Source organism: Castanea sativa, chromosome 5 (assembly GCF_040712315.1).
Source record: "Castanea sativa cultivar Marrone di Chiusa Pesio chromosome 5, ASM4071231v1".
In the NCBI taxonomy this organism is placed as follows: domain Eukaryota; kingdom Viridiplantae; phylum Streptophyta; class Magnoliopsida; order Fagales; family Fagaceae; genus Castanea; species Castanea sativa.
In genome coordinates this window covers 71,836,447-71,854,959 of record NC_134017.1, presented here as the reverse complement: position 1 = coordinate 71,854,959, position 18,513 = coordinate 71,836,447, and the positions used below count along the sequence as shown (strand labels likewise).

Genomic DNA, 18,513 nt, shown 5'->3' with positions numbered 1-18,513 from the left:
TTTTGAAATTCACATGGTGCATTTTTTAAACCAAAAGGCATGACATTCCATTCATAATGACCAAAAGGAACTGTAAAAGCAGTTTTGTACCTGTCTTTCTCATCTATTTGTATCTGCCAAAATCCACTTTTCATATCAAACTTAGAAAATATGGTTGCTTCATGAAGTCTATCAAGTAGGTCTCTCTTATTGGGGATGGGATATCTTATCCACTATAAGGCTATGTTTAAAGGCTTATAATTTATAACCAATCTTGGAACTCCTCGTTCCAATTCTACCTGTTTATTAATGTAAAAATTAGCACAACTCTAAGGAGACTTGCTTTTTTGAATTAATCCTTTATTTAAAAGGTCTTCAAGAAAAGATAGAAAGTCTTATAGAAATAATGCAAGAAGAAATAAACATAGAAAGACAAAAAAGCAATAACATGAAAGATGACCTAATTATGGAAAGAACAACATGTATAGAAGATGAAGGAATATTAAAGAAAGGAATAGTAAAAGAAATAATAGAAAAGATGGAAAGACAAGGCAAAAGTACTATTAAGCCAACCAACTCAAAAGAAACTCTACGTAAGAAGTTAGAAATAGGAAAACACATGTCAAAAAAGGAAATAGAAAAAGAAAGACATAATAGTGATAGTTTTGATAAAGTCAACAAAGGATGGAAAAATGATAATAGTTTAAAAGAGAAAATAGATTACAGACTAAAAGCAATTGAAAGATCCATCATATATACCCAAAATGATAGTTGACAGACTTAGCTAAAAAGATAGAAATTTTGAATTCACCTATAGACAAAAAGGAGATAGAAAAAGACATAACATTTTTAAATACTACTGAGTTATCAGATAATGAGAAAATCGACAGACATATTAGAAATATTATTTGTCATAAATGTAAAGAATATGGGCACACTAAAAAAAAATGTGACAAACATAATAAAATTGTAAAACGTATAAGTAAATAAGAATTTGAGAAAGATATAATAAATGAATTAATGAAAATATTTAACATCACACAAAGAGAGATAGACCACGTAAAGAAGAAGGAATTAAAATCAACCAACCCCTTAAAAGTCAATAATAGAACAAGGAAACAAAAAGACATAATAATGAAATTGATAAATAATTTACCCAACCACTTAAAAGATAAGAAAGACTATTTACTAAAATTGAAAGATTCTTGAGTTTGATTGACGGAATATTTTTTCAAAAAGGGCATACAGAATTCACTTTAGTAATTAATAAAGAGTTCTCTTTGACAGAATTCGCTTTAATAGACTCAGGTGCTAACACGAACTGTATACAAGAAGGATTAATACACTTAAAATATTATGAAAAATCATCTGAAAGATTAACTCAAGCTAATGGAGAAAAGCTGATAATTAATTATAAAATACCTAAAGTCCATATATGTAATGACAGGATATGTTTTGAAATAGTTTTTGTTTTAATAAAAGACCTTTCTTCTAAAATTATTCTAGGAAATCCCTTTATGGCTTTACTTTACCCCTTATTGATGACAGAAGAAGGAATTAAAACCAATGTATTAGGAAAAGACATACTTTTTAAATTCAATTTACCACCTATCTCAAAGGAAGTTTATTCACTTAATAATATATGCATTATAAGGGAAATTGATAGACAAAGGATTGACAGGAAAAATAGATATTTGGAATCTTTAAAGATAGAAATAACATACAAAAGAATTGCTGATCAATTGATAGACCCCATACTAAATCATAAAATAAAATTATTCAGACAACAAATTGCAACAAAAATTTGTTCTAATCTTCCTTCTGCATTTTGGCATAGGCATCGACACATAGAATAGTTACCTTATGAAAAAGATTTTAATGAAAGACAGATACCCACTAAAGCTAGACCAATACAGATAAATAATGAATTATTAGAACAACGTAAGAAAAAAATTGAAGACCTTTTAAATAAAGGATTAATCCATAAAAGCAAGTCTCCTTGGAGCTGTGCTACTTTTTATGTTAATGAATAGATAGAATTGGAATGAGGAGTTCCAAGATTGGTTATAAATTATAAGCCTTTAAACACAACCTTACAATGGAGAAGATATCCCATCCCCAATAAGAGAGAACTACTTGATAGACTTCATTAAGCAACCATATTTTATAAGTTTGATATGAAAAGTGGATTTTGGCAGGTATAGATAGATGAGAAAGACAAATACAAAACTTCTTTTACAGTTCCTTTTGGTCATTATGAATGGAATGTCATACCTTTTGGTTTAAAAAATGCACCAAGTGAATTTCAAAATATAATGAATGACATATTTACACCATTAACAGAATTTTCAATCGTCTATATTGATGATGTCTTAATTTTTTTCAAATCCACTAATGACCATTGGAAACATTTAGATATATTTGTCAAAGTAATCAAAAAAAAAAATGATTGGTTGTCTCAGCCACTAAAATAAACTTATTTCAAAATAGAATTCGATTGTTGGGTCAAAATATTTATAAGGGAACCTTAAGCCCCATTGACAGAGCCATTCAATTTGCAGATAAATTTCCAAATGAAATAAAAGATAAAACCACTTACAAAGATTCCTTGGTAGCTTAAATTATGTTTTAGATTACTTTGAAGGATTAAGAAAGATATGTAAACCCCTATATAAAATGCTAGAAAAGAATCCTCCTACATGGACTGACAGACATACTATGATAATTTGACAGATTAAAAAATATGTTAAGCAACTTCCTTGTATTGTTATTCCTTCACCCAATGCTTTTAAAATTGTTGAGACAGATGCTTTTGAAATAGGTTATGGTGGAATCCTAAAATAGATAGTAAAAGATGATGCTAAAGAACAGATTGTGAGATTCCATTCTAGCTCCTAGTCAGCTACCCAGCAGAATTATAGTACTATTAAGAAATAAATTTTATCTATTGTATTATGTGTTTCAAAGTTTCAAAAGGATCTTTTTAATCAAAATTTTTTGATCAGAGTTGATTGTAAAAGTGCTAAAGAAGGTTTGTAGAAAGATGTTCAAAATCTTGTTTCCAAACAAAGTTTTGCTAGATGGCAGGCTATTTTAAGTGTTTTTGACTTTGATATTGAGTATAATAAAGGAGAAACTAATTCCATTCCTAATTTCCAAACTCGTGAATTTCTACAGGGAAGATGAGTTCCCTTGCAGATAAGAGTAGATCTCCAAAACCCCGAACCAGACATTCTTATGCTACCCCTCCAATTCCTCCCCCTAGTAGATTTCCCCCTTGCCCTTCTTTCATCTCACCCACTTTCTCCTCGAATAGACTTCAGGAAAGAACCCCATTAACTTGTACCCCAAACCCCTTTGAACCACTTTCCCCAAGCCCCACTCCAACAACCAAACAGACTTATTCCTCACCCTCAACTCCCACAACTCCTCCTTTAAAAAAGCCATTTAACTTAGTTGCCTCCTCTTTTCCCCCTCTTGCCTCCCCTTCTAACCAACCAAAGTACAGATCCTCCACATCTCTGGAAGACCAAGCCCCAAAAGAAGACCACGGTATTGAACTCCCAAAAGACTCTTGGAATTTTATTATATGGATAGAACCAGAATTCCAACACATTACAGATACCCTCTCCCTAGTCAGACAACTCATGCCCCCAAGATGGGAACATCCTAAGACAGAAACTTCAAAAATCTAGAAATTTTATGAGTTCATTTTAATAGACACACACTCAATCCTAGTAACACATATGCCATGCTCCCAAGATCCAAAAAGAGTTGGCTACTCTAAGGCAGTCATAAAACAGATCCTCACCCCCTCCCAATGGAATGCAGAACCCTAGATTAATAGGAATTTTTCTCAACTCTTTAACCCACAATTTTATAATTACTATGATTATGTAGAAGCTTGGGATAGATTCCTTCTATTCCAAAATAACAATATAGACATATTTGATTTTTCCGTTTTAATATGTATAGAAAGAAAGACATGATGATTCCAAGATGGTTCATTGACTAGTGGAATTTCCATGGTCCTGAAGCTATGATTCTCCCTTCTAATCTCCTAATAGCATATGAGACTTTCAATAAAGAACTAGAAATATTGCATCTTAAGAATTTCCCACATCTTTTTCAGTTTTATTACAAGTTTCCAGATCTCCCATGGATTATTATATGGGAATACAAGATAGAAGGACATCCCCAAAATGTTTTTCCCATGCTCACCGGAAAGTTTAAATTAGAGTGGTGGAATAAATTTAATTTTGATCATATTTTCTAGGAATTGCAAGAAAAAATCTTCTCCTTCCCAGACAGAGAATTCTAATTTCCTTCTAGAAAAGAGTCAAGTCTAGTGCCAGCTTGCCTCCGTCTCAGACAAAAGATAGCTTAAGAAGCAATTACTTAAAGCTGCATCACAGATTTCAGACGATGAAGATGACACAGTAATGGAATCTTCCTCCCCAAATTTCAGAACTCACCCAAAAGCATTCCAAGATTCTCAAGACCCATATGACATATGACAGACCATTATGATAATAGTTCCCAAACACTATTCAGGTAGATCCACAATCCAGATGGAGACAGATTAAAGGTTACTTTATGGTAGATTGTTGTTCACCAGCATGCGCATTGTGACAGATTCTCAGACAGACTACTGTCCATAAATAGTAAATAGTTACTTCTACAAGAATCCACAAGGTTCTATCGACAGAATAACTTAGGTTAACTTTACCAACTTAGGTTACTTTTCAAGACTAACCATGGTTCTCTTCATCTATAAAAGAGACATACTCCGAAGATAGAAGACGGATCCAAAAAATTAGAGAATTAAGGTCCAAAGTTTAGGTCCAATCTCCAGAAAGAAGATAGCCCTCTCTCTCTCTCCCTTAGATTGACTCTTGTAATCCTTCCTCTCTTGTAATCTTGTAACCCTTCCCTTTAGATAGATAATCTTGTAACCCTTCAGACAGATTTTACTTTGTAATCTTGTAACTCTTCAGATAGAGTTTTATTTTCAAAGCTTGTATCAAAGACAGAGGTTTTCAGTTTTAATCAAAGTCGGAAGTTTTTATTCAAGTAAGATTTTACTAGTTTCTGTTTTCATATTCCATACTCCGTTTTAACTTATTTTGAATACATCTATTTCTTCTTTATCATCTATTTTATCATTGTTTATGTTTCCATATTATTGTTGTGCTCTCATATTTATTTTTATTTTAAATTATTTTAAACTCAAACCTTCTACTTTTAAAAAAAAAAAAAGAAAAAAGAAATAGACGCAGTAATCCCCCTCACAACTGTCTAAAACAACAAATTGTAAACTAACAATTAACAACTAACAAAAATAGACCATAATTAACAATTAACAATAAAAACCTAGAGAGAGAGAGAGAGAGAGATCTTAATAAAAATGAAAAAAATATATATATTATAAGTGATTTTGAACATAAAAACTAAGGAGAGTGGGTGTTTTTTTAAATATTGTTTTGCACAATAAATTTGAGAATAACTTTCTAAACGCTTTTTTTTGGGGTTAAATAATTGCTTTTCCCGAATTATATAACTAAAAAAGCCACTTCAACAAGTTATTTTTTTTTATACAGCATCTTTTTAATTGGAACTTTATTTTGTCAAAATCAAATTCAAATTTTAAAGTAAAACTCAATTTTGCTAAAGTCGAGCTTATGTTGCCACATCAGTAGCTACTGCATATAGCTAGACTTTGGTTAAATCGAGTTCCAAAAGAAGTCACATAATTAAATAACTTGCATATTAGGTTTTTTAGCAATATAATTCACAAAAACCAAACTTTTAGCAAGATAGGCATTTTCTAACAATTAATTGTTTTATCTAAAATGCTTACCAAACAAATTGTATTTGTGTGGGACCAATCACATTTTGTTTTTAAATTAAGAAAAATATATCTAAAATTGGTCTTCAAAGTTCAAACAAGCTAGAAGTGAACGAAAAAATATAGCTTTTTAGACTCGTCCCATAGACATGGGCCAAAAGGACAAACCGCTTAAAGTAAACTTCTTCTTCTTCTTCTTCATCGTCTTCTTCTTTTTTTTTTCATCACATTATTATAAAAAGAAAAAAAAATCCATCAGAAGATTTGTAATAATGCTGTTCATTTTGCACGAGCTTGATTTCCTTCAGAGGTAGTTATCAACGAGTCCTTTTGGATTGCATGCAATTTTCATAGAAGAAACAGTAACTCTTTTTTTTTTTTTTTGAGAAACAAACACACAAACACAAGAGCGAGAGAAAGAGGTTCTAACACAAAGGCACACATTAAGCCATCTGTTTTTAGAAACATTTTATGAGAAATTGAAAGAGTTATACAGCTTTTTCAATTCCTGATAAAACCTTTTCTAAAAATGGTATACTATTGTGTGCCCTTAGAGCATACGTTAGTAAAATCCATGTTTTAAAAGCACTTTTATTTAATGAGGAACCAAATATTGATTACGTTACAATCCAAGCACTCGTTCATCGCATTATTGTAGAGACAAAGCCATGCACTTAACGTAGCTATTCAAGTCACCATCCAGTGAGTTATTGCAATTCTAAGTTCTAAGTTCTAACATCACATATTAAAAAGCTGGCAAAATGACCCATTTTCCATAATTTGACATTTCAATTCACTAGAGCACGAGAGGTTCAACCAGTAAAGACACGATATTTTTCCGAGTGTCTCGGTCTTGAACTCCAAATCCATCACCATATTGGTAAAGGCTATGTGCCCCACGAGCATTATTTGTTGCAATATTGACAAATGATTGCAGCATTGGCAATTGGTTAAAGCATTGCGCATTGATTTTCTTCCAACTCTTGTTTATCATGTCTTCGATGTGCTTCTGTGCAATTTCTTCTGAAACATCAGCTTCTCTCATATAACATAGGATTGATGAGGGAACATCACCTCTTGCTCTCTCAGCCTGTTTCAAGTTACTATTCCAATTAGTTTGTTCTAATATGGACATAATAATTAATCAATGTTCTATATAACCAATAAAGAAAGAGTAATGCTACAACCACAAATTATTTTACAATATTTTTACAAACTATTGATATGACAAATTTTTACTAGTTATAAACTAGGCTTACCACTAATATCACATTTTTATTTATCAATAATTTTTTAGAAAACGATAAAACTATATCAGTAGTTTGTAAAATTATTGTAAAATGGTTTGTGTCTGTAACATTACTCTTTCCTTATAAATAATAATACAGATATAAACTATTTCACAATATTTTTACAAATTATTGATGTGGCGAATTCTTACGAGTTCTAATCTGGACCTGCCAATGACATCACATTTTTATCTATTAATAATTATTCTGAAAATCCTAAAATTGCATCTGCAATTTGAAAAAATGTAGTATAAAGAAAGATTAATTACCACTGAAGTCCCCAAATCATTGCAAAGTCGAATTATCATAGATATATTATACACAATTTCTTGGTTTTTCTCCAGAAAATCTTCCATCCCGTTTGTTACCTCATGTCCCATGGAAAAGAATTCGTGGACCAAAAGTAATGGGGCAGTCGATGAAATCCATCCATTACTTAGATATTCTTGCAGGGATGGAGTGTAGCCCATGTTGTACCACTTTGCTTCCACAAATAATGCATTACAAAAATCTGTCCACTATTAAAAAAGAAAAAAAGAAAAAGATATTTACTATAATTTCAATAACGATGATCTTTACCTTTTGTGTATATATGTTTTCCAAACATGATGAAAAATGAAGAAATGAGTAAATTCCAATTATTATGGAAAATAAGCAGATGAGTACCCCTTTTTTAAGATGAGGTAAAACTTGGTTCCAAGCACCCTTCTTCTCTTGAATTTCATTAGCGATTTCATTAGTAGTATTGTAAAGAGCTAGGAAGCAAGTCTTCATGCACTCTGGAAGCTGTTGAGTTTCACTAACATCCCACCTGATTTAAATAATTTGGTAAGAATAATTCTTAATGCTGTAAAACAATTATTTGCCTATTTTAAAATACCCCTAATATCTCCAAAATAACCAAAATATGCTCAAAACTACCGAAATACCTCTAAATCCTTTAAAATAACCAAATTATCCACTAAACCTTCAAATGACTGAAATAGCCTTGAATCTAAAAAATGACCCATATATTTTCAATTCTAATATGATTGAAATACCTTCTAAAAATTAAAATAAATAAATACAGCCCCTAAAAAACCATTAAAATGATGAAAATACCATATAAAACCTCCAAAATAACCACATAATGCCTCATAATTACGGGAATCAACTCCAAACTTTTTAAGAGCTTCTCAAAAAAACTTTATAAGTGTCACTTAGATGTTTCAACTGTTTGTACGTACGTAATTATCCTTGTGAATGCTAGTTCAGTTGACAGCTTTTGTTAATTATTATTTTTATTTACTTTTGTTGTTACACTCTTATTTGAATATGCTTATTAGTGTAATTTTTAAAAAATTTATTTTGATTGTGCAGTTTGATCTAAGTTATTTTATTAATATATTAAAGTGAGAAATCAAAGTTTTTATTTCATATTTATATTATATATAAAAATAAAATTTATGATTTTTCATATGAGACCAACTCCAACAAATATTTTTTGAGCATTTTCAGGAAAATAACTAAACATCAGAAAATAAATAATTTTCCTTGAAATGTTTTTACATTGAAATAAACAGGGCCTTAAAGTATTTTTGGTCCTCAATATTTTGTTTCATTTTCGTACTTGTGTGCTTTATTGTTATCCTTGCCAAAACTTAATTGACAAAAATTACTCGCATGACTAACATAATGCCTATGTATCCCTCCTTTGAAAAAAAAAAAAAAAAAAAAACATTTTACTACATAGTTGGCAAAAAGGCTATGTCAGCTAAAAATTTTCTATCAAAATACTTAAATGTAAAAAAATTATTTTCTTTTGTTTATTTTACCCCCCCCCCCCCCCCCCCCCCCCATGTTTGGTTGCAAAGAAACTTGGAGGGGGGAGGGATGAAGAAAAAGAAAAGAAAATTACTTTCATTTTCATTTAATTGTTTTTGGAGTAAACTTTTATCTAACATTACCTTTTTTTTTTTTATAATAATTAGAGCATCTCTAGTTACATTTACCTTTTATTTACCTACTTTTTCAATTATACTTTCCAACAGACTCTCTATCTTTTCTCCATCTCACTTAAATATTATTTCTTCATTTTTTTTCTTTATGATTTCTTTAATCTTTTTTTTTAGATTTTTTTCTTTATCCTTTATTTTTTTTATTTTTTTTCCGCTTATTTTATTTTATTTTTTGAGAAGTGTTACATTCGTAATATTTTCACAAAAAATTTTAGATTGTAAGTTTTTACTGGTTTTAATTTGAACCCATCATATAAATTATTATTTTTACTAGTAATTGCCAATAATAACTTATCATTTAGAATTTTTTGTAAATATATTGTAAAAATATTGTGACATAATATTTCTCCCTTTTTTTAATAAATTTTTCCTTTTTTTTCCTCCATACTTTTCACTTTCTAGAATCATCCCTATCTTCTTTTTACTTTTACTTTTTTCCTTCTTATTTTTTCTACTCCACATACTACCTACTCTTCTCCTATTAATCTATTCTTTTGTTTGTTCTCCACACATGAACCCCATTCTTTTGACTTCTCCTCCTCTTCTGTGCTTACCTTTTTGTTTGTATTTTCTTTTTTCTTCGGCTCACTTCACACACACACAGCTAACCATGATCTTTTGACTTTTCCTTTATGTTTGCATTTTTTTTCTTTCTTCATCATCTCACTTCACTCACACACACACACACACACACACACACAGCTGGCTAAGAGAGTTGGCCTTCGTCTATGTTGTTTTCTGATGAGAAGAGAGAGAGTCTTTTCTGATGAGAAGTGAAGGAGAAAGAGAAACGGAGGAAAGAGATTTTTTTATTTATTTAAATAGGTGATTATTTTAATAATTCTCAAAACAAAAAGGTGATTATTTTAATAGATAAAAATGTTTGAAGGTACTATAGTAAACGCTACAATGTTCTCTACTTCAAGAGAGGTACCGTAGCAACTCCATTCCAAAATACAGAGATAGAGAAGTTGTTGGAATGAGTTTTTGGTGTGTTTGCTCTCTAAAATTAGCTTTAAAGAGCCTATCAAAGAAAAATGATTCAAACCCTAAACATTTCCATTAAAAATACTAGGGAAGTGTTAGTTAAGCTACACGGTGCTTTGCCTAAAGTAGTTTATTTATTTATTATTATAATTATGTGATCCATAAGCATTTTATTAGAAAGGACCAAACTAAAACAAAAAATTGTGAGAGGACCAAAAAGAAACCAACCCAAAAGTTTAGGACTAAAAGTATATTTAACCCTATTTTATATTGAAAGTTTTCAGCAGTAATATTCTGCAATGCTGACCTATCTACGGCATTTGTGAAGTGCTTTAGTTCTTCCAATGTGCCATAAACATCATAAACATCATCAATTATTAGTATCAGAACAACGACTTTCGTAAGCCATTTTCTAAGACATGTGTACTCAGGCTCGAAAGCAAGGCCCACTGAGCACATAAAACTTTCGGCTAGTCTGTCTCTTGCAAAACTCAAGTTCTTTGTGAGCCCCAGATTTCTCCACCACCTAAATGACACAAAGGTACAAGTAATTAAGTTGTTTCTCTTCAAGCTAATTAGTATTTTGTGCAGTGCAAAGTGAGTTTGGTGTATAAGATACATATTCACAAATCACATTATTCTTTGGAAGTTACCTGGATGATTCCCTTAGATCTTTTTGAAGTATGGCTTGAACTATGTTGAAATGTAGTTTAGCAAGTTCAAGTAAGCTCGAGTTCGTGTGAATGTCTTTCTCATATGAATTAATGTGCCATTTGACATCAAACCACTGTACTCTCCTTTGTGATGGAAGTTCCAAAACATGGACCACTTGCTTGGCAATGTCACTGTCTAAACTGGAAACGCTTTCTTTGAGAGTTGCAGTTGAGCAATCTCTAGCCACATCCAGAATGTTTTCACCTTCGAAACCCAAGTGTGAGGCCTCCAAAAGCTCAAGCATTTCTTTGATATTTACGTGCGTGTTTTCTCTGAACAAACCAGTTTTTTCATCCATAAAGCCTCTAAACATATCTGAATTGCACAGAATGTACTGGTGTTAGATATTAGGACTTCAAGCAACAACCAAGTTTTAGTTTCTAAGCGCCTATTTGGTTGGTTAGTTTAAATAGTATTGTTTGAGTGTTTTTGATATACATGTGGGTGAAAAAGTGTGATGAAATGTGTGTAAAGTTATTTAAAATGTGTGAAAATGTATTGTAACTTAGCTGTTAAACAGCCCCTAAGTTTTTTGGGATCAGTTATAAATTTTCAATAGGTTAGTTAGGATCAGATTTTCAACAAATTAGTTAGAATTGGCTACATAAATGACATGATTTAAATTCAAAGATTATTTTACCTTGAGAAACTTCATAGCCATGCTGCCTAAAAAGCCTAAAGCATAGGGCAGTAGTGTAGAGATCCTCTTCTGGACTATAAATTTTCTTCTTAGTGGATGCAATTGTGTCTAGAGCCTCTTTGATTTCCATATCATAGTGGCTTGCTAGGCCTAACTTGTTTACGCTGTCGATCAGCTCAAACGTTGCCACAGAGTCCACTGCATTGGCAAATATTATCCTTACATCTTCCTTAAGTTTCTGTACCCGTCTTTCATATTCTTGGCCCTGCAAAAACACCATTGTCCCAAATCTTAATTGTGCTAGTGAAAATTACGTGCAGAGGGGCTCTCTAAAGATGAGAATGGACAATAATGAAAGGATAGAGTTTAGGAAACAAAATTCCTACTACCTCCACATTCATATTTAGTCATTCCATTGATTTAGTAAGTCATAAATGAAAAAAAAATTCTAGTTTTGCATCTCATGCAAAACCCACAGCGGAAGCAACGAACAAGGATTTATTTCATTCATGATTGATAACGTGCACAATGTAAATTTCAGAATTTAAGAACACGATAGCGTACCTTAGTGTGGAGAAATTCAAAACGAAGATTAGAAGCACTTGGGAACACTTTTAATCTTCACTCCAATTCCACTTTACGCCCAAGATGTGTGGTTTCTCAATCAGTTTTCAAGGGAGAATGAAAATATGTCTCACACTCTCTCACACACCGTTTCTTATTTTTACAAATAAAAATTCTGTATGTTTCTCCCTTTATAAGTAACTGATTATCTAATTGGACTGGCCTATTGGGTTTTTTCAATTGGGCTTTAGTGTGTAGCTTGGAGTGGGACCAAAAGGGACCAATAAGACAATAGCTCCAATAGGCCTTGGGCTTTTCCGTCAACTCTTGACAAGTCCAAAGTTACCATTAATTATATTTAATACTACTATATAAATATAATTGCACTCTAGGCCTTATTAATAAATTATATCCTAAGACTTTATTATGCATGCAACACCTTCATTAAAATATTCGTAGTAATCCAAAGTCATGAATATAGACTACCACTTTGAAGATTACTACATCTTAATCCTTGAGTACCCGGTTTAATCTTTTATGTTATTCATCATATATTTATGAAATCCAATTTCATAAATATATACTTTAGTAACTCCTTACTAAAGTGGTTGGGTCCAACACTTTGAATAACTAAACCTATTAAACTTATTTCAAGGGAATATTTTGTATCTCCGTTAAGAGACTACGAATTCCATCTTGAGAATATATGTTCCATCAACACTAAATGCGAATACCCAACATACTGAGGTTTTGACCGTAACTAATAGATCCCACTCCTGATATATCAAAGCAACCTACATCTCATGATCAGATCTATTATTCTCTCAGGATTTAGAATTGATGTAAATAGAAGTCGTGAGATTTATTATTCATTTGACAGTCGTTAGGAGAATAATAAATCTCACAGCGGTCCAGTTCAATATGTCTTAACTCTTAAAACATATCAACATACCAACTAGAAGTCTCCACTTTCATGATCAAGACAAATCATCTTAATTGATATGTTATAGTCTTCGCAGATGAAACGCCCAATTTCATCACCGGACTACGAACTAAACTTCTGAGTTTACAAAGAACTTGTGATTTATATCTTCTGTGACTTTTCACATAAATCACATACAATGCATCTCATGGGCTATGATAATGTCTTAGTTCATTTATAGATAGTATCATATAATTAAACAATTTAATTATTATATACATGCCAATAAATTGGGTTTTAGGGCATAAACTCCAACAATAAAGTTTTTAAATATGACATGTGAATGATCTTAGGAATCATCATATAACAAGTAGGAAAAAATTCATTTAAATTGGTTTGGAAAAATACTTTGTCCAAAATAAAATAACTTGAATACTTAGGGTCTATTTACACGCACCTATATTCCCTATTGATGAGTTATAATTTTAGAAGCAAATACACTAACGTGTTAAGAGTCATATTTTACACTATAGAAACTAATTGCATAAGAAATTATAATTTCTCTGTGGTAGAGTATGAAATAGAACAGATAAAAAAGCCATAATTATTTTTTGAAATGGAAGATGAGAGAATTTGTTGACACGACGTCAAAGTGATGAAAAAAAAAAAAGGTAAATCTTTATCAAATCGATAAACATTCACTAAATATTGCCCACATAAAAGTTTTAAAAGATGTGGCACAAAAATTCTAGTCACGGTGATATTCTCATAGAAGGTATTTAGAAAGGATTCTTACGTCGTATATGCTAGAAAGAGACTGTAGGTAATCATAGTTCCATATGTTTGGCTTATAATTGGCAGATCGTCGTTCGTATACGATATCATTGGCTTGAGGCTTCATCTCGGATGATGAAGTTTGCAGCACAGATTGCAATTGTTTCTTAGACAATGAGGCATGCAGAGGTTGGGTGATGATCCCGACGATGGTGGCGAGGAAGATCGCGAGCAGCTGCCACGCGTTGCGCGTGACTCCTGCGGGCACCGGAACGAACCAGAGGATAATTCCGGTGGTGATCGACGCCAGAAGGGGCTTTATCGCCGCCCCTTGCCACGGCGCCGGCGCTGGCGGCTTGGCTGACGGGGCAGCGCCACTGGCTGTAGCTTTAACAGTGAATAATTTTTTGTTGTTATAATTACTAGACTTGTTTGGTAAGGGGGATAGTGAAATGGGAAAGGATTTGTTAGTGAATTGGGAATGGGAAATGGAAATGGGATTTGGAATTCTTAGGGAGGGAAGGAAATGAGCGGATTTGGAGGGGGTGCGGAAACGGAAGGAAGGGAAAGAGCCGGGTGGTAAGGTTAGTGAAGAAGTGAGCGCCATCGACGCCATGTTTTTTTCTCTCTAGCTCTATGTGTGTGTGTGGTTTTAACTTTTTAAGTGGGGTGGAAGGAAACGAGGACCGTTAGATGGGGGAATCGGAGGGTGTTGAAGGAAAAATTAAGAAAGTTTGAGTTGAGGAATGCAGTGTTGATGGATTTTCGAAACCTACTTTGGACTGCTTTATATAGGCAATGAGGCATACAAAATGACAAAAATAAGAAAAGTTCATAACTAATAACTACGTTAGACCTTCTATCTTAGAAGGAAGTAGCGGAGCCACATATTGTTGAGTGGGTGTTGCACCCACTCAAATTTGAAAAAGGCATGGCATATTCAAATTATGGAGAATTTTGAATCTTGTTATACCAACCTTTAAATAAATTTTGTGCGATCAATTATGAGATTTTTTTTTCTCAAAAAATATTTTGTGAGTTTTACTATTGATCGATACATATTTGTTGTGAGTGTAGCAAAAATTTATGAGTTTATTTCAATAATAGTTAAAAATGAATCGCAAAAGAAATTGGTAAATTCAATTCCTTTTAATAAGTGAGGCTTAACATTATCAACTATCCCAAAGTTTAAATTATTGAAATATGATAAATTTAATCATTAAATACATACTTCCTAACATTTTTGTTTGAGCAATTTTCATAGCTTTCTCATGGGAGAGTAAAACAAGCTACCTGCTCAAAAAATTATCCTAATTTGGAAATTTTATATAAATTTAATTCTAAGTTATGACTTTTTTTTTTCTTTTCTTAGTTTAATTAGGATTTTATTTATTTTTATTTCCCTAATTAAGTTGCTTTCTTTTCTCTAGTAGAGAGTAGCACTTTGTTATTTCTTTTTCTTAAAGGAGTTGGGGAGAACTTTTTCAATAAATGATCCTTAATTATATGGAGGTAGCGATTTATTAAATTGTTATCAATAAAAGTTTAGTTTGAAAGGTTTTCTCTATTCTTTTACTTAGGGACTTAGAGTTCTAGTAGAACTTAGCTAAGTTTTATGTAGTTATTGCATGTGTATTACCGATTCTACCTCTACACTCTCATAAACACTTAGATTAAATTAGAGTAGAACTTATATCTTGTATAAAAAAATAAAAATTCTTTATTCTCTAGCTAAACATGTTTACATATATAAAAGACTAAAGTTGTAAGACATAGGTTCTAGTCAGTATAGAGCCGTAGTATACATTTGGATACCGCTTATTTTGTTGAAAACTGAAAATTTATTGCTAAAAATAACAAAAAAATCATTTATGGGTTACTGTTCACTGTTGAATGTACTATAGTTTTGCCTTAATGCACTGTTCATGTCTCATGAACAATGCAAGAAGCGCTGGTAAAAAAAAAAAAAAAGCCAAAAATGTGAAATGCTGGACACAACATGAGTACCCAAACGCATACGTAGTGGGACCCATTTTGCTAAAAATTGAAAACATTATAGTAAAATAATTTTTAAATATGTGAATAGTGTCATGAGACCCATTTTAATGAAACTTTTGTTGAAAAAAGAGGTTTGTGCACAAAACCCACTGAACAATGCAATTTCATTGGAAATTTTGCTGTCAAAGAGGTAGTAGGTCTCGCAAGACCCACTAACAGACAACATCCCATGTGATGGAGGGCTGCTCAAAAAAACAAAAACAAAAAAAAGGAAAGAAAGAAGGAAAACGCAAACACACAACTGCCAGCCGCAATCCAAACGCATGCCGTAGTTGTAAGACTTAGAGGGCATTTGGATCCGCGTTCTGCGTCCACGTCCGCGTTTTGGCTTCTATTTTTTTTTTTTTTTAAACCCAGCCGCATATATTGACTTTCAGTTATGAACAGTGCACAAAATTACTATTCATGGGTCTCACAAATTTCACTTTTCAGCAACTTTTTCATTAAAAATGGGTCCCACAATACTATTCACACATTTAAAAATTATTGTGCTACAGTGTTTTCAGTTTTCAGTTTTCAGTTTCAACAAAATAAGTTCTATTCAAACAGACCATTAGGTTCCAGTCAGCACAGAGCTGTAGTCTCCTCGAAGTAGATGAAAAAGAAAGGAAGGACTAAATAGTTGTCAAAGTTGGAAACGCAATTCTTACGCCAATGTTCAATGGGATGGAATATGACCTCCTCACTTAAAGCCAACAAATTAAGGGACGTATTATCTCAATTCTCAAAATAAAAACAAAGACACATCTGTTGCTTTTATATTTTGTAAAAGTGGTCCCAAAAAAAAAATCGCAAAAAAATATGTGAATATTACTCACCAATCAAACAGGATAGAGAAACAGAAATAAAGTGACGAAAAACTTGTTGCTTACCCAACATTTGTCCCTTCCCCCTCTCTTCCCTCGCTGCGAGAGGTGTATTACGATACTTTCATAACAAATTTTAAGTGATAAATTGTTTGTTTTTGGTGGAGTGAAAAAGTTATTTTAATTAGTTGTAGGTTCAAATTAGAACCAATAACAACAAAACACCTATGATTTGTTGTAAAAGTGTTGCGAAAATGTTGTGAACGTAGCATTTTTCTAGTGTGTATGAATTCTATGTTGTCCCAATTTAGTTGACTAGTGAATCTTGAGAGATCTCTTAAGTTCCTAAGCGTCCTGCAACTGTAGTTTACTAAAGAGAAAACGTTTAAAATCCATTTGGGGAGGAAACTTCAACCCAACTTTCCTAGAAAATTTAATTTGGCTTTTGTTGGAATGCTTTTACAGACATGTTCCGATCCAAAACTATTGGAAATTTAGGTGTTTGTCGGGAAACAGTTTGATTACTGGAGAGATTTTGCGGATGTTCAAACTGGGGATTTTTTTTTTTTTTTTGGAAATAATGATAATAATTGTTATAATATTGGTGGCTTAAATTTGAGGTGCACTTGTGCCATGTATGTTTTATTCCTTCTCAAGTTATACTTTTGGAGTTTGGCTTATCTCCAGTATATTTTTAACTGGATATGTTATTTTGTTTTAAGGATAAAATTCAGTTACAAAATTAGTTTTAACATTAGGCTACAATCTTATTCAATAAAGTAAACATTACTGCATATTTTAAAAAATCTAACCGTTGAATTGCATGTTCTTTACGCTTTTAATACACACATCAAATTTTGTGTCAATCAAATATTTATTATATGATTTATAAGTTTATATTTTATGCATAATTTTAAATTACAAAAACTCTCAATTTAAAAATTTATTGATAATTTAGCTATTGATCATCAATTTTCTAAATATTTTGCAAGTATGAAGAATATAAAATATATATATATATATATATATATATATATATATATATGTCATTCAATGGTGGATTTGTCAAATTTTTAATAAAAATATATTAAGTAAGGTTGTAGCCTACTAAGGCTACAATCAATTTTATAGCTAAACATTGTCTTTATTTTAAATATACAATGATAAGTGGTAGTAGGTTTTAATCTTCATGTTTTATTTAGTTAGTGGATGATGTGATAATCTCTTATTAAAATAAAATAAAATAAAAAATATATATTTTTTTTAAATTCTGGAAGTAAGCCAAATTCATACTTTTGTGTTGGGCACGTAATGGACTACAACTGAATAGGCATTACGCCTTAAACGACCTTAGGAATATTATTCCTTAATTGGGCACTTGTACTGCGGTAAGACCTAATATATATACATATTGTCAATTATATTAGTGGCGCAGTATTAGAATAGGCTTCTCTATTTTCTCAAGAAAAAGAATAGGCTTCTCTATTCTTCGGTATTTTTGTATAAACTTAAAGTTTCTTTAGTCACATGATTCCGGTGATTGAGAGCTTTTTGGATTTGTAATCTCCTTAACCTTTTGTTAGTGAAATGTTCTTCTCAACACTGCATAGCCCAAAAACTGAACCATGTAAAACTATCCATTTTTATTTGGTTATATACGCAACAAATAGCTATTTACGCTTATGCTATTCTCAACAAATTGGTATTAAATCTTCCACTTTTACCAAAATAACAAAATGTTTGCTGGTAAAGGTTTTATAGAAGGGAAGGGTGCTCCCACCCCATGTACTTGGCGATATATATTTCACCAACCCAAAAGAACATTAGCATCGTTAAATATATTGATGATTAATTCCATGTTGAAACTAAAGTAAGGAAATAAAATTGATGTGGGAAAATGATAGAAACAGTGGAAATAGAAGGACCCATGTTGAT

General features: G+C 31.7%; 1 protein-coding gene across 1 annotated transcript; it reads right to left on the bottom strand.

Moving 5' to 3' along the window:
• Positions 1 to 6,513: 6,513 nt before the first annotated feature.
• On the bottom strand, positions 6,514 to 13,877 carry LOC142633318 ((E,E)-alpha-farnesene synthase-like). The gene is made up of 7 exons (XM_075807529.1): positions 13,737 to 13,877; positions 11,455 to 11,719; positions 10,754 to 11,129; positions 10,408 to 10,626; positions 7,783 to 7,927; positions 7,386 to 7,634; positions 6,514 to 6,917 (listed from the first exon to the last, which is right to left on the bottom strand). The coding sequence occupies exons 1-7, from the start codon at positions 13,839 to 13,841 to the stop codon at positions 6,624 to 6,626; spliced, it is 1,653 nt and encodes a 550-aa protein (XP_075663644.1). The 5' UTR covers positions 13,842 to 13,877; the 3' UTR covers positions 6,514 to 6,623.
• Between the last annotated feature and the right edge of the window lie 4,636 nt (positions 13,878 to 18,513).

Bases quoted from the DNA above. Each gene is read 5' to 3' on its own strand.
- LOC142633318 (XM_075807529.1), bottom strand. From the start codon at position 13,841: ATGAAGCCTCAAGCCAATGATATCGTATACGAACGACGATCTGCCAAT. The intron at 10,627-10,753 runs GTAACTTCCAAA...TGTGTCATTTAG, and splicing joins GATCTAAGGGAATCATCCAG to GTGGTGGAGAAATCTGGGGC. The intron at 7,635-7,782 runs GTACTCATCTGC...CTTTTTTAATAG, and splicing joins TACCTCATCTTAAAAAAGGG to TGGACAGATTTTTGTAATGC.